Source organism: Sphaeramia orbicularis, chromosome 12 (genome assembly GCF_902148855.1).
Source record: "Sphaeramia orbicularis chromosome 12, fSphaOr1.1, whole genome shotgun sequence".
Taxonomy (NCBI): Eukaryota; Metazoa; Chordata; class Actinopteri; order Kurtiformes; family Apogonidae; genus Sphaeramia; species Sphaeramia orbicularis.
The window spans coordinates 8,326,067-8,343,204 of NC_043968.1; the positions used below are offsets into that span (position 1 = coordinate 8,326,067).

Here is a 17,138-nt window from a genome sequence, read left to right on the forward strand (position 1 = left end):
ACTTAAGGAATTAAAAATGTGTCTGTACAGTTCTATTTCCTGTTGGTGTTCAGCCAATGGGCGCAGACAGCAGAAGACAGTCCACTGTTTACATGGACGTATGCTCATTACTAACCCTAACCCTGCTTTACAGAAGATAGTTAGCATGATCCCTGTGATCAGCGATGACAAGGGAAGATAACGTTTCTATGATTAGTTAGAATTCTTTATCAATTACAGATTTATAATTTAAGTTTTTATTAGAGTTTTCACTTGGTACACGACAGTCATCCAATGTTGCTTAATGTTAACAATAAGGGCTTCTATACACACATGAAAAGTATCAAAAAATGCTACAAAGCGTGGAAGTTCTCAAGAGGAAAATAAATAAATAAATAAATAAAATAGATAAATAGATAGGTAAATAAATAAATACAAGAGGGAAGTAGTTTAGCTGTCATCCTGCTGACTGTCAGTCATACTTATATGAGACCAGAACACCATCAATTGCAGATTTATCTACCGGCGTCCTCGGACACACCCTGTTTGAACATGTGTTCAAGTGTTCCTGCTGGGATTCAAACATCATAGACCGTAGCGTTACTTACTGAGCTATCCGTCCACATGTACTTCAGGGTGCAAATTTATGTGTCCAAAGGCTCTCCTATCTCTTGTATTGGGGGATTATTACACTGGGTTACAAAAAAATGTTTTTTGCAAGTTGTCTAGGTTTTTTCAACTGAATTAAGACCATTTTGCACCGCTAAATCCAAAAATGACATCTGTTTTTCTCAATCAGGTCAGGTTTTTTGGAAAATTTGATTTTGAAAAATTTGATCTTCTCACAAAATATAAGAATTAATACCAAAATAAGATTGGTAAGCACACTTTATGAAACTTGTGACTTGATTCCTGTTAGGTACAATGGTGTATTCACCGCAGATGTAGCAGAATACGTCAGGCTTATTTTTGCAAGATCTTCTAGTCGAAGCCATTTCATTCACCTGTAATATTTAAAAAAAACATTAATCATAAATTGGCAAAAGTAAAATCTTCAGAATTCGTTCATTGCAAGAAATATGAAAGAATTTTGTATCATATGATGTGAAAATGCCCATAAATGTAAGCAAAAATGTTAAAAAGCCAATATGTAGCATAGTTCAGAAAGTTGACCTGATTGAGCAAAATGAATGTGATTTTTGGATTCAGCACACCAAAATTATCCTAAATCAGCTCCAAAAACTTCAACAATAAATTTGTTGTTGACCAGTGTTATTTGACTTGGGGGGGGGGGGGGGGGGGGGGGGGGGGTCTCTCGATTGGCTAGAATCTGTATGTAACTGAAAAGTAATACACGAGTCATGTAACGCATTAGAATTCTGAGACAGTAAAATTGTAAGGTAAGGAATTACTTTTAAATAACGCTAACAAGTAATCTGTAATAGATTACAGTTTGGGAGTCACTTGCACCACACCAGTCTCTGTGTGCAGTTGTGACACATCGACTTATTTTGTCTTGTTTACGGGAGCGTCTGAAAGGAGGGGAGCGAGACAAAGGCCTTTACTCAATAATACACATGATTAAATACACAGCACAGACACACACAAGCAGCAGAGGGATGGAAACGTGGGGAGGATGACTCAATCTGCCTGGAGCAAAAACAAGCTAACCACGTTTTCCTTTGGTCATCCTGGTTTCCTGTAACAAAGCTGTGTATGTCTGCTTGTCCTTGCCTACTCCGTCTACCTGTTTTCTTTCTCCCGTTCATCCCTTCATGTGACGTAGGAGGCTTGATCCTATTCGTTTTGCCTCAGACGGAGGCATGTGAACCAGTTTTCCTTCCATCTGATGTGTGTGTGTGTGTGTGTGTATTCATGAGTAAAGGATTAGTCACTAACAGTGTGAATTGTTATGGTTAAAGTAAAAGCCACAGCTGTGTACATCTGGACCCAGCTGTTTCTGCTTTACTCTCACCTCACCGTTGACTGACTACAGACTAGGGCTGTACGAGGCTTTGTGCCGTTCATTATGATGAGCAGGACACTCAAACAAAATGAAGGTTGGCAGATTGAGTGCACGTTGGATGTCAGGAGTTAGCGCTGTGAAACGCCAGGCCTGAAAACACTGTTCTGAAAAGAAACGGTGTATTTGAAAGCATCGCATTCACACAGCGCCCGGTTTCCTCTGATGTCATGGTTGTGGGGGAGTGTTATCGTCACGACCGTCTACACTGAGAACAATTCAAGACCAGGACCAGAGAATACAGATACCGAGACAAGAATGAGCCTATGAGAGAAGACCAAAACCAGATTAGATAGAGCAACCGTGTTTAGCTCACCGGCCGATACGAGCTGTTGAGAAGGCGTTGTGTCCGGCCCTGTCCTCATTAGCAATTTCTTCAAACATCTTCTCTGACGTAACTACTGGTTGGATTCATTTCAAATTGTATACATCACTTCCTTGGGGCAATGTCAACAAAGTCTGTTCACATTTTTGAGATATTTACAGGGTGGGGAAGCAAAATTTACAATGAACATTTAGTTGTTTTTTCTCAGCAGGCACTACGTCAATTGTTTTGAAACCAAACATATACTGATGTCATAATCATACCTAACACTATTATCCATACCTTTTCAGAAACTTTTGCCCATATGAGTAATCAGGAAAGCAAACGTCAAAGAGTGTGTGATTTGCTGAATGCACTCGTCACACCAAAGGAGATTTCCAAAATAGTTGGAGTGTCCATAAAGACTGTTTATAATGGAAAGAAGAGAATGACTATGAGCAAAACTATTACCAGAAAGTCTGGAAGATACTATTAAAGAAGAATGGGAGAAGTTGTCACCCCAATATTTGAGGAACACTTGCGCAAGTTTCAGGAAGCGTGTGAAGGCAGTTATTGAGAAAGAAGGAGGACACATAGAATAAAAACATTTTCTATTATGGACATTTTCTTGTGGCAAATAAATTCTCATGACTTTCAATAAACTAATTGGTCATACACTGTCTTTCAATCCCTGCCTCAAAATATTGTAAATTTTGCTTCCCCACCCTGTAGATTTTTAATTTTTTTAATTTTTATTTTTTTTACTTTTATTGAAGAAAACAAAACAAAACAAAAAACCAATGTACAGAGTAACAACGTTTGTCCTGAGATTGGGCCCAAGATTACTGTATAAAATATTTGGTTACAATGAAGAAAAGGAGAGAAAAAAAAAAAACAATCCAGGCTTAAATATCCATTCCAATAAGACTGAATACTGGTCTCCATCTTCTTTCAAAGGTCGGAGTCTTCAGCTGTAGCTGTGCTGTTAACTGTTCCATTAGACAAACTTGTTTAATTTTTTGTATCCATTGTCCAGTTGTAGGTGATTCATGTTTCAGCCAAAACATTGTTATCATTTTTCTCGCAGTCATCAGAAGAAGATGTAGTATGAATTCTGATTTTTGAATTTTTGATAAATTTTTTGAAATATTAGAAATTTTCATTTACTTATAACGGTCCATATTTTAATGGCTTATAATAGTTTAGGGATGTAACGATGTGAAAGTTTCGTATCACGGTTATTGTGACCAAAATTATCACGGTTATCATTATTATCGCGGTATTGTTGAAACTGTGCTCAAAATGTTCAAAAAGTACTGATACACACTGAAATAATTTAAACAAGTTGTATTTTGGAAAAAAAAAAAAACAACAACAAAAAAACCAAATAAAATAATAAACACAATGTACCTTCTTTTGCAGAAACATTCAAATATTAACCCTTAGTGGTCTGAGCCTATTTTGGCTGTTTTTCAGTCCTTTTGATTTTGCCTTTATATACTATATAAACAAATGTTTACTATACCCATGTTTGGGATCTTTTTTTTTCAGCACAACTTCATCTATCTCATCTGTCTATTATTGTTTTCACTTTAACCTACTATATCAACACAAAAGGACAGAAAACACAAAAAACATAAAATCCAATTTGAAAAATGTATATACTTTATTGCATAAATAACACACAGATGCTTAACGAACCTTTTCAAAGACTTTAAAAGTGAATATTGGTTCCAGATATTAGGTATATACAATTAAAATTGTAATAAATTAAAACTATACTCAAATATTTGACATAAAAAGCATAGCTTTACATGGGCGTTTTCTCCCCTAAAAGTGCTGTAATCAAACACAGTTATCATGATAATTAGAATTTAAACGGTAATACTAACCGTCTGCAATTTTACCGCGGTTTATCATTACACCAGTAATCGTTACATCCCTATAATAGTTAAAATTATTTCTTATTGTATATTTATTTCTTAGACTTATTTCTTTTACACTTATGGTTTGTTTACAGTCATTCTTTACCACTGTGTGTTCTGTTTTAGATAAATCTCAGATTCCTTTATACATCGATTGCACAAACCAATTCCAGTATTAATTCACAGTCTCAAACATTTTACATGTTGCAAATCAACGTATCAGTGACAGTTAATATTTTGAAGATTTTCATAAGTCAGGCCGAGGGTTTTCAAGTGCGAGCACATTATGTTTTATACATAGTATTAAGGTAAAAATAAATAAATAAAATGATATATGTAGTCTTATTCTCATTTTAATTGTCAAAAAGGTTTTGTGGCTCCTGGGGTTTTCTTTTCTGTGGGAAACGGGTCCAAATGGCTCTTTGAGTGTTTAAGGTTGCCGACCCCTGGCTTATACCATGGAAATGGTTAGAGATATCAATACAGTTACTGTTGAGCACAGACAGGAAGTCATATATAGACTTTCATTGGAGTCCATGACCTTTGACCCTGAGTGACCGTGAAGGGTTCAACTCGAGGTCACCAACGTCTAGACTTCAACAATCGTCTTTTAAACTACCGGTCGGATTCATTTCAAATTTTCTGTGTAGCTTCCTTGGGACAGTGTCTACAAAGTCTGTTCACATTTTTTTTTAGATATTTTGATTTTGGAATTTTTGACAAATTTTTGAAATAGTAGAAATGTACCTTTACTTACAATGGACCAGTCCGGTTTCAACCAGCTCTACATGTAAAGTGTCATGAGATAAGTTTTGTTATGATTTGCCGCTATGTAAGTAAATAAAACTGGAATTGGAATTTTGACCATATTTTGATGGCTCATAACATGCAAATGGTTACAGATATCAATATAGTAACTACTGATCACTGATAGAAAGTCACATATGGACTTTCATTTCATCAGTTGAGTTCTCCTCCAGTGAAAGTACCACCCACTTCTATTGGGAGATTGATCTCCTGCATTAAGACCACAGGACTCTAACATAGCAGCAGAACCTGACAACCTGACAAATTCAAGTTATTGATTCTTGATAGAACATGCTGGTGAGATACAGGGACATTGGTGCTATTTTTTTTTTCTTAACCCTTTCATGCATGAACTGTGAGAACCTTAGTCAAGATTTTTTTCTTCAGTGTTTTTATTCCTCTTTAGGCATGAAAAAAACAATGTGATCAAGTTTTTTTTTCTATGGAGTTACAAAAATATCCATGCATTTAATTTTTGAAGCAAAGAAACATGTTTAAAACCCAATATTAGAAAGTGATATGAAAACAATGAAGTAAAAACATTTTTAATGCTGGTAATCTGATGTCTTCTCACATTTTAACATATTCTAATGCTAGTAATTACTCCCTTCATAGAGATAATATGCAAAAAAAACCTTCTTGTCTAACAAATAACAATTGATTTACACGTAAAGATGTTAGTGCAGATCAGGTTTATCAAGAACAGCAAAGTTACAGTAATGGTCTGAATGTCAGTGTATGGGATGGTGTGTAAGTGTTCACTGTGTTGGCTGATATGGAACTAAAACATCAAAACCCACGAATATAGACGAGAACAGCTGGAGAAGAACTGTCCACTGGAGTGGCCTATGCATGAAAGGGTTAATTATACAAGCATGTGCTGATTGTGTATGATGAAGCCAAACCAGCTGATTTACTCCCATAATACTGAAAAAACAATCATCTTTACAGTGATTAACTAAAAACATTAGATTAGTTAGATTAGTGCCCAGTCAGTACCAGGACACACTCAAGGGATAATATCGCTCAACCTGCCCACAGGAATACCTGAAAGTCCCTCCAGAAGACTTGACCACGGAGAAAAAAAAAGGCTAATACTGTGTCATACAACGCTATCCAATGCATTTATATTCTTGGCTGTTGTGTAGGTGCAGGAAATCTTCTATATAGTTATCATTTCATCACTTCCTGATTGATCAGCGGCTTAAAGGGCAGTGGATGATGAAACTCTGGAGGGACATTAGACCAAAAAGCATACGTTATGGGCCTAACCTTTTTGCTACTGTTGCACAGCTGTTAGTAGCATTCGACCACTTCCTCGATAACATTACTCACGGGCAGCGTTACATGATACAACAGGAAAGGTGTCAGTTACGTCAGTGGAAAAGACAGAGGGCAGATGTAATTTACAACCATCTATCATTTGATGTAACACCAACAAACATGAGCTAGGAAGTTGCAAATAGCTATCAGATATCTTGTTTTTGCTTGAAATCATAATGTCCCTTTGCATTTTCATAGTGCAGTGTCTTTTCTGTCACTAACGAACCAGGATGTGATGAAACGATATTAATTTGTCAGATTTTGTGGGTTTATATGACTTGAACTAAGCAAGATGACATTATTTGATAACTGTATTTGTGATTCACATTCTGACCGACCTTATCCTCTTTCTTTAATAAACACTATTTATGTGGGCAGTAGTGAGCAGCAAATGGACCTTTTGGATACTCATCACTTTGTGTGAATTACAGCTTCATGCAGTGATGGTAATTTTCATATGTATAATAAAATGCAACACATTGCATTGTGGGATTGTTAACAAAAAGTAGTGTACATACCATGATCGCCACTTTTCACAATGCATTGTAAGCTGTCTTCGGTGGATATAATAAAATCCATGGTATGTTGAAACACAAGTCCCCAGTGGGAGATGAGTGATTTCAGATAACCTGAGGATGTTTTCTTGAACATTCCACTCAACCCAATGAATCACTGCCTTTCTGTTCGCAGCTCCTGTTTTTAGGTTTTTTATTTTGACCAACACTTTGTAAGTTCGATCCAAAAACATGTTGACAAAACGTTGACATAAACTAGAAAAGCACTTGGAGAGCGCAGACCTCCGCCAAGGCAGATCAGTGGCCCCCCCCCAATGTCTGTCTGTCTGTCTGCCTGTGTGCAAGATAACTCAAAAAGTTATGGATGGATTTGGATGAAATTTTCAGGAAATGTTGATACTGGCACAAGGAACAAATGATTAAATTTTGGTGGTGACTGGGGGGGGGGGCACTGGTCTGTGCTCTCTTTTCTACAAAAGCACTTGCCAAAATGAATATAAAGATAACTTTGCAGCACCTGGAGGGTTAAAATTCAAACTGTATGAACTATTAGGGTCCAAATACATAAATAAATGTAGCAAAGACTAAAGAATAAAAGTGGGTTTAGATAAATATGAGCCCTTTAAACAGTGATGAGACAGACGACACATGACGTCCTTGCTGTGTATCTGCTCCAGTCTTGGTCGTGACATGGCCTCGGTGTAGGTGGTTTTGATAACAGCGCTACCGCTAGCTAACCTCTGTCTCTGTCTGTCTGTCTTTGCAGGGAAGTTAATTTTAAGAACTACACCCTGCTGCAGCTGGACGAGGAGTTTTCTCGAGGACGGGGTCTAGACGTCGGGGCCCGAGCCTGGAAAGGAGGCAATGTGCTACTTTTCTTTTGCGACGTTGACATCTACTTCACGGCCGACTTCCTCAACACCTGCCGACTGAACACACAGCCTGGTAAAACATACACACACACACACATACACACACACACACACACACACACACACTTCCATTCCCAATGCCCTCAGATCCCAGCCTTCCTCTAACTGTTACTTCTCCCCTCCTCAGGTAAAAAGGTGTTCTACCCAGTGTTATTCAGCCAGTACAACCCCACTCTAATCTACGGAGGCACAGAGCATGTCCCACCTGTGGAGCAGCAGCTGGTAACAAATCACATGTTCTTAAATCTCCTTTTTAGCTCACCGGTCGATAGGCTATGACTTATTGGGAATTGTCATCTTCAAAACAACATATTCAAACATCTTCTCTGACAAAACAAGTAGTTGGATTAGATAGATATTTTGATTCTTGAATTTTTGGCGAGTTTTTGAAATATTAAAAATGTAGCTTTACTTATAATGGTCCCTATTTTAATGGTTTATAACATGGAAATAGTCATAAATATCAATATAGTTACTACTGAGCAGTGATAGGAAGTCATATATGAACTTTCATTTGGGTCTATGACCTTTGACCTTGAGTGACCTTGAAGGGTCAAACTCAAGGTCACCAATGTCTACATTTCATTAATCTTCTTCTCCCAAACTACTGGGCGGATTCATTTAAAAATTTCATATGTAACTTCCATCAGACAATGTCTACAAAGGTTGTTCACATTTTTGATGAATTTTGATTTTTGAATTTTTGACAAATTTTTTGAAATATTCAAAATGTGCCTTCACTTATAATGGTCCATATTTTGAGGACTGCGGATGGAAAATAGCTTCCAGCTAAATCCGGCATATTTACACAAAATAATGTTTGTATTTGTACAGAGTGTTCATTAATATGCGCTGTCCTCATCAAATAAACACAAATAAATTTCACAAACACAAATAAATTTCAATGGCTTACAACATGTAAATGGTTACAGATATCAGTATACAGGGTGGGGAAGCAAAATTTACAATATTTTGAGGCAGTGATTGAAAGACAGTGTATGACCAATTAGTTTATTGAAAGTCATGAGAATTTATTTGCCACAAGAAAATGTCCATAATAGAAAATGTTTTTATTCTATGTGTCCTCCTTCTTTCTCAATAACTGCCTTCACACGCTTCCTGAAACTTGTGCAAGTGTTCCTCAAATATTTGGGTGACAACTTCTCCCATTCTTCTTCAATAGTATCTTCCAGACTTTCTGGTAATAGTTTTGCTCATAGTCATTCTCTTCTTTCCATTATAAACAGTCTTTATGGACACTCCAACTATTTTGGAAATCTCCTTTGGTGTGACGAGTGCATTCAGCAAATCACACACTCTTTGACGTTTGCTTTCCTGATTACTCATATGGGCAAAAGTTTGTGAAAAGGTATGGATAATAGTGTTAGGTATGATTATGACATCAGTATATGTTTGGTTTCAAAACAATTGACGTAGTGCCTGCTGAGAAAAAACAACTAAATGTTCATTGTAAATTTTGCTTCCCCACCCTGTAGTTTGCATTGATCACTGATAGGAAGTCATATATGGACTTTGATGTAATTAGTTGAGTTCTCCTCCAGTGAAAGTACCACCCACTTCTGTTTGGAGATTGATCTCCTGCATCCAGACCGCAGGACTCTAACACAGAGACAGAACCTGACAACCTCACAGATTCAACTTGTTATCGATTCTTGATAGAACATTTTTATCTTTAGAGGAAGGCCACTTGTACAAACCAACACATTCTGGTGCAGTGCTACATTGCTTTGGCGTGTAGAAATCGCGTCTCTCTCCAGCTGTTAGATGCACAACTCCACAAAAGCCTCCCCATGTTGAAGAGGCTCCTGCGTCTTGAGATGATGTGTGTCTGTTGTCCTTTCACACCTGTCGTTCTTTTCTCTGTAGGTGATCAAGAAAGACACGGGGTTCTGGAGGGATTTTGGTTTTGGCATGACCTGCCAATACAGATCCGACTTCATCAACATAGGTAATGTTACAGAACGGCGACATTTATACCACGAGGCAGAAGCCATCACGGCACTGCAGGGAACATCAGAGCAGTGCACCCATGGCTGTTGATTATATGAGCAGAGATATTACATAACATTTGATAAAATGGGATTCCTGAATGAGTATGACAATTTGGCGCTGCTGCCCTAATGGTGCTGTAGCGTAATGGATAGGAAACACAACTGGTTCAAATATGACATTCCTTCTCTTAACTTGGATTTTATGATATTACTGCACAGGAAACAGCTCTGAGCAGGTGCAAAACTGTATATATTAGCATATTTCATATCCTCGCCCACTGAATATTAGGAGAGGAACGCAGACTCTCAAAACAAATTTACATCTACTTTATTTCCCAGATGTGAAATCAATTACATAAATCTAAATCTAAACCCAGTGTCTTATTGGTTTGGACTCAGACTCACAGAGAGAAGCAAGATAATGCTTTCACCCCACAAGCACGAAAAAGCTCATCGAGGCTCAGAGACAGACACGGATTTATTTTAAAAGCCTAATTCGCTCATGTAGTTTTATGCTCTTCTCTCTTGCTCTCAGACAGAAATGGCTGTGAGTTGTTTTATTTAGGCCATGCACACATACAAATGAACAATTTGTCTGTTGTCTTCAAATAGGCGTCTTATCTCTGTTTAGCCCTGAAGCAAGAGTTGAAAAGGAGACAGGAAAAGAGATAGAGACCGACAGAATAATTAAAATAACATCAGTATCAACAGAAACAGAGGGGAAAAAACCAAATGTGCACAGAGGTTGACGTGAGTAGGTCATACATCTGAGGAGGCAGGCGTAAACATGTCTGGTTTGTACATAACATTAGAGCAAAACTTCCCCCTCATGATAAAGACACAGAGCACAGAGGAAACTGATTATGATCACGTACTGCTCCAATCAGGGTTCATAATCAGCATTCCTTCAGCCCACAGATGTCAAACATATGGCCCGGGGGCCAAAACTGGCCCGCTAAAGGGATAAATTTGTGAAATGTAGAAATTACACCAAAGATATTAGCAATCAAGGGGTGTCAAACCCATTTTACTTCAGGGGCCACATACAGAATGATTTATTTAAGTGTGAAAAAGTAAAATTATTTAAAAACATTTACATTGCTAAACAAGAAAAGCACTTGGAGAGCACACACCTCTGCCGAGAAGGATCAGTCCCCCCCATCACACCAGATTCAGATTTATTAATTGTCATTCAATAAAAACATCCCAGATGCTGTTAAAGAACAAAATAGCAAAATGCACAGCATGAAATGAAAACACAGTAAACAAATCCTAAAAACACCAACTAAAAACAACCCATATATATGATAAAATTTTAAAACAAATAAATAAATAGTAAAGATAAAAAAGAAATATTGCACAATGGAGGGGTCACTATTGCACCTATTATTGCACATTCTGTATTTCACTTCACCCCCTTAGCTTTTGTTAAGCAGTCACCAAAGTTGGATCATTTGTTCCTTTTGCCAGTATCAACATTTCCTGAAAATTTCATCCAAATTTGTACGTAACTTTTTCAGTTATCTTGCTAACAAACAAACAAACAGACAGACAAACCCTGATGAAAACATAACCTCTGCCGTTTTACTTGGCAGAGGTAATAATTCTTTCACAAAAAATGTGAATAACCTGAACGAATATGAACAACTTCAAATGTCTTAAGAGAAGTAAGTGTAATTTTATCAATATTCTGCCGGTTACTAAATGTTTTGTGTATTTGTAGATCCACTGAGATCTGTAAGTTGTGATGCACATGTGTAAATGGTAAACTGAGGCATGATATTGTTCAAATATGCACTTATTTTTCTTTAAAATTTTCATTTTTTTCATGATTGCTCATGATTCATGATTGCTCACATTTTTAAAGGATACTTTGTAGATGTGAACATTTTCATAATGTAATTTTACATTTTTCACTCTAAAACATAGAGAAAAGTTTGGAGTTGACATTATTAATCCATCCAAAGACATGCACTACTAGGTTAACTGGTTCATTTAAATGTGTGAATGTGAGGGTGACTGGCAAAGTTATTATCGTTAACAAAAACTAAAGAAATGACAAAAACTAGAATTGAAAAAACATTTTCGTAACTGAAATAAATAAAAACTATAATTAAAAGAAAAAATGATAACTAACTGAAACTGTATTGTGTGTTTACAAAACTAAAACAGATAAAAGTTACGGATAAAATTCCCTTCGTTTTTGTCTTTGTCAATGTCGGACTGATACGAAATCGATTTATTTCGCTCTAGTAATTTTCTCTGCTGGCACCATATGACACTTTTTGGTCCGTCACTTGTGTTCACTTGTGGTTTCCAGTCGTCTTCTGGTCCCCACTCTACCTGGAAACATGGAGACTAAAGTTAGGAGAAAGCAGCAGAGTCCTGTCTGGGATTTATTTGAATACGACGACAGAGAAGAAGAGAAAAGAGACGACTAAACTAGAATTAATACTAAAACTAAACTAAAACTACAATGTTTTTGCCGGTGTTTGTTTGTTTGTCTGTCCATGTTCAAAATAACTTGAAAAGTTATGGACGAATTTGGATGTAATTTTCAGGAAATGTTGATACTGGCACAAGGAACAAATGATTAAATTTTGGTGGTGATGGGGGGCAGGTCACTGATCTACCTTGGCGGAGGTCTGCGTTCTCCGAGTGCTTTTCTAGTTGTTAATGTTTTGTTTGACTGTTGAGTGTTTTTAAGAAGGAAATATTAGGGTGAATCACATTGTTGCTATGCTTGTAAATGGATACTGTCTGTCTGTTTGGAATAGGAGGACCCCAGGAAGAGGAGCTGATGTCCTGCATCAGCTAATGGGGATCCTAATAATGAATAAAAATAAACCTGTAGGAACCCTGAACACAAAACATGTAGTGATGACCTAATAACACAGGGTGTCAAACTCATTTCAGTTCAGGGGCCAAATTTAGGTCAATTTGATCTGCAGTGGGCCGAACCAGTAAAATAATAATAATATAATAATATATAAATCATGTCAATTCCAAACTTTCCTCTGTTTTAGAGTTAAAAAAAGTAAAATTGCTTCATGAAAAGGTTTACATCTACAAACTATCCTTTCAAAAGATGTGAATAACATAAACAAACTGAAAAAATAAGTGGAATTTTAACAATATCATGTTTCAGTTAACACATGTACATTATATATAACTTACAGATCACAGTAGGTCTACAAATACACAAAACATTTATTACCTCCGCCAAGGAGGTTATGTTTTTGCCAGGGTTTGTTTGTTTGTTTGTTTGTTTGTCTGTTTGTCCGTTAGTGTGCAACATAACTCAAAAAGTTATGGACAGATTTTGATGAAATTTTCAGGGTTTATTGGAAATGGGATAAGGAAGAAATGATTAAATTTTGGTGGTGATCGGGGGTGGGGGGGCCCACGGGGGGGCCCATTTCCAACAAACCCTGAAAATTTCATCCAAATCTGTCCATAACTTTTTGAGTTATGTTGCACACTAACGGACAGACAAACAAACAGACAAACAAACAAACAAACCCTGGCAAAAACATAACCTCCTTGGCGGAGGTAAAAATTTGGAGTTAAGAGTATTTCTAAGTCATTGGGTAGTATTTTACTGGTCTGACCCATTTGAGATTGAATTGGTTCGATTGTGGAACCTGAACTAAAATGATTGTTCATATCTTCAGTGTAATTTTAGCATTTCACAAATTCATCCCCAGGGCCGGACTATACCCTTTGGCGGGCTGGATTTGGCCCCCGGGCCGCATGTTTGACACCTGTGTAATAACACCTTCACGTGTCTGTATTGTGTCCTCAGGAGGTTTTGACATCGACATTAAAGGCTGGGGAGGCGAAGACGTCCACCTGTACCGGAAGTACCTCCACAGTAACCTGCTGGTGGTCCGAGCGCCGTCCCGGGGCCTGTTCCACCTGTGGCACGAGAAGCACTGCGCCGACGAGCTCCCCCCGGACCAGTACCGCATGTGCATGCAGTCCAAGGCCATGAACGAGGCCTCGCACGGCCAGCTGGGCATGCTGTTCTTCAGACACGAGATCGAAGCCCACCTCCGCAAGCAGAAGCAACAGCAAAACCCCAAGAAGACATGAAGACGCGAGTCAGATCCCATCAGCGCGACGACTGCAAACGCCTCAGAGCCAACCGATGGGACCTGCGTGGGAGTCAGTGAAATAAATGTGAAGTTTTCTTTTTGTTTTTTAAAGGACTCCGAGCGTCTTGTGACCGTCGCTGTGGAAAGGACGATGGAAGCCTGTGATCCACACACCTGGTGTATCTACTAAACGTCCACTTTGTCCCTCAGGTCTTTCAGGAGGAGACACGCTCAGCCTCAGTCGGAGCTTCGTCTGAACCTTGTGCCTTGTGTGAGTTGAACCTAAACACTGTCTCCTCTGAAGGACCAGTGAACGTTTCTAACCTACTGACAGGTTCTTCTGTTGGGTAGTAGCGCCATCTAGTGGATTGAAGTGAATTACATGTTAAAGGTAAAAACAATGAAGGACTCCTTTTAAAGCCCAAGTTGGATTTTATATGAACTATCAGTAATATTCATTCCTTTATTTATGTTTTTTTTTTTTCTTTTCCATAAGTTTGATTTCTGTTTTTTATTATTATTATTATTATTATTATTATTTTTATTTTAACCCAGGGGTCTCAAACATGCGTCCCGGGGGCCAAATGTGTCCTGCCAAAGGTTCCATTCCAGCCCCTGGGATGAATTTACAGAGTCCAAAACTTCCACAGTCAAGGCTGTGGAACTCATTTTAGTTCAGGTTCCACATACAGACCAATATGATCTACAGTCAAATAATAACAGCATAAAAACCTACATATTTTCTTCTCGGTTTGATGTGAAAAAAATAATATTACACTCTGCCTATAAATAATGACAACTTCAAATTTTTTGTCTTTGTTTTAGTGCAAAAAATAACATTAAATTATGAAAATATTTACATTTACAAACTATCCTGTAACAATAAAATGTGAATAACCTGAACAAATATGAACAACCTGAAATGTCTAACAGCTAAAATGTCCTTAGGGGGTCAAATGAGTGGCTATTTCTGTCAAAAAAAAAAAAAAAGTTGTCATAAATGCATAGAAGTGTGTGTAAATAATGCTAATCCATTTGTGCACAGACTACTGATATTCTTTGACAGTGGAAGCTCTATTTTCATAAATATTGGATTTGGAATAGCACGTGTATGTGAAAACTTTTGCTGGTGGACGGACGTGACATTACCCATGATGCTCTGGTCAGTCCCAGTACTTTATTAGGAATAAACTTATAGACTTCCTATTGCTAATTGTGCTCTTCTTCATAAATGTTGGTATTGTGGATCTAAAACAATCCCAGCTGACACAAAAACACTAAATGTGTCAGTGGACGGATGTGACATGGTTGTTGTGGATCCCATCATACTGATGCTCTGCAGCCATGTCAGCGTTTACACTAATGATCCCTGTGCAAAAACTGGATCACAATTATTTATTGGATAGTTTATCATCAGACTAAAGAGGAAAGAACAATATAGAATTGTTATTTCTGTATAAAAATGCTTATTATTAGAAGACTGTTGATGTAAACAGTGCTGTGTGCCATTCTTCATGTATGTATTGGTGGAACAGAAGCAGGATGGATCAGCACCATACTCCAGATTGAACCTGTACAAATAAAACATGTGATATGGAGGAGAGAATCTGGGAAGAAAAACTGGGGAATCTAAAAGAAGAGAAGATTTGTTTTTCAGCTCAATTCAGTTCAAATAGAACTTGGCCATTTGTGACATGAAAATCTAGCATTAATTGTGCTGAAATTGGACATTTTTGAGCTGAAAACATAGTTCATATGAGCATCAACATGTTGAACAGAACTGAAATCCTGTCCATTTGAACAACTGTCATTTACCAACACAGAGTTCCTTTGGATTCACTGAGATTGATTTACTATGAACAGACACAAATAAGACCTCTAAGCTAATTTTAGCCGCTAAAGAAAAGCACTAATTAAGCAGTAATTTTAACTGTTTTCTGTCTGTTCCTCAGTGTTCAGAGTCTTTGTAGATCCAATCCATAATGCACATGTAGAAATGATAAGTTAAGGTGTAATATTGTTAAAATTACTCTTATTTTTCTGAAGAAATTTCAGTTTTTTCAGGTTATTCACATCTTTTTTGTTTGAATAGTTTATAAAAGTAAGTATTTTCATAATTTAATGGGTTTTTTTGCACTAAAACAAAGACAAAAATTTGGAGTTGTCATTATTTCAAGGTTATTCTGTTATTATTTGACTGGTCCGGCCCACTGCAGATCACATCAGACTGAATGTGGAACCTGAAAGAACATGAGTTTGAGAACCCTGCTTTAAATGCAGTTGTAAGACTTTGCCTGGACAGTATTATTAAATGATAACGTGAGGAATAATTCTATAATAACTACCGCTATATTCTCTGTTTGACACGGATCTTCTTGTTTGCCTTTTGTCCAAAATCAACTTCAGATGGATTTATTTTTAAAGTATTTAATTTAAAAGATAAGACATAACATAGACATCATTCCTGCTTTATTGTTTTATTAATCTGTGATGCCAGTGACGATGACTTGTCGAGTCAGATGAAGCCTTTTCGTCTTAATATTTTTGATTTTGCGGGTTAACTGCGACTTGTGTGACTTTTCCGTAAAGAGGCCACACGTAGAGGTAAAACAGACGTCCAGAGTGCAATACTAAGAAGGCAACACATCCAGATATAAAATAAATTAAAAAATATAAAAAAACTTTCTCCAGCACTTAAGTCCTCCATGTTGACGGTCGACCAAAGATGTGAAAAGAGGCACTTTCTGAATTATTGTTTGTATTATTTGCTGTTGAAGCATTCCTTTAAATATCAATTCATCCTCTTTGAGTTGGAATTGTTTTTCCATTTCATGTAAATGATCTGAATAAAAAGTATTTGTGCATTGTGTGTGCGTCTGTCATTGTTTTTATAAAATTAGCTCAAAAGTAAACATTTATTTTTGTTGCTTTAAATGGTGAATGAACTGAACTTTTATAGCACATTTTCTCCACCTTCATGGTGCCCAAAGCGCTTTACAGTTCCTCACATTCACACACCAGCAGGTGGCTGCTGCCATGCAAGGCGCCACCAGGCCCTACTGGGAGCAATGTAGGGTTCAGTGTCTTACCCAAGGACACTTCAACATGTGGACAGTCCGAGCCAGGATTCGAACTGCCAACCCTATGGTCACTGGACGACCTGCTCTACCAACTGAGCCACAGCCACCTTTAGTAATAATAAAAAAAAAAAAAATCTGATT

General features: G+C 37.3%; 1 protein-coding gene across 2 annotated transcripts in view; it reads left to right on the plus strand.

Annotated features, from left to right (window-relative positions):
• Positions 1-14,479, plus strand: part of csgalnact1a (chondroitin sulfate N-acetylgalactosaminyltransferase 1a) — a 57,003-nt gene extending 42,524 nt beyond the window's left edge. For both annotated transcript variants that reach the window (XM_030149381.1, XM_030149382.1), the window contains exons 5-8: positions 7,643-7,821; positions 7,936-8,030; positions 9,696-9,777; positions 13,626-14,479. In XM_030149381.1, coding sequence (XP_030005241.1) covers positions 7,643-7,821; positions 7,936-8,030; positions 9,696-9,777; positions 13,626-13,915 — 646 coding nt within the window. In that variant the 3' untranslated portion in view covers positions 13,916-14,479. The remainder of the gene's footprint in view (positions 1-7,642; positions 7,822-7,935; positions 8,031-9,695; positions 9,778-13,625) is intronic.
• Positions 14,480-17,138: the final 2,659 nt, after the last annotated feature.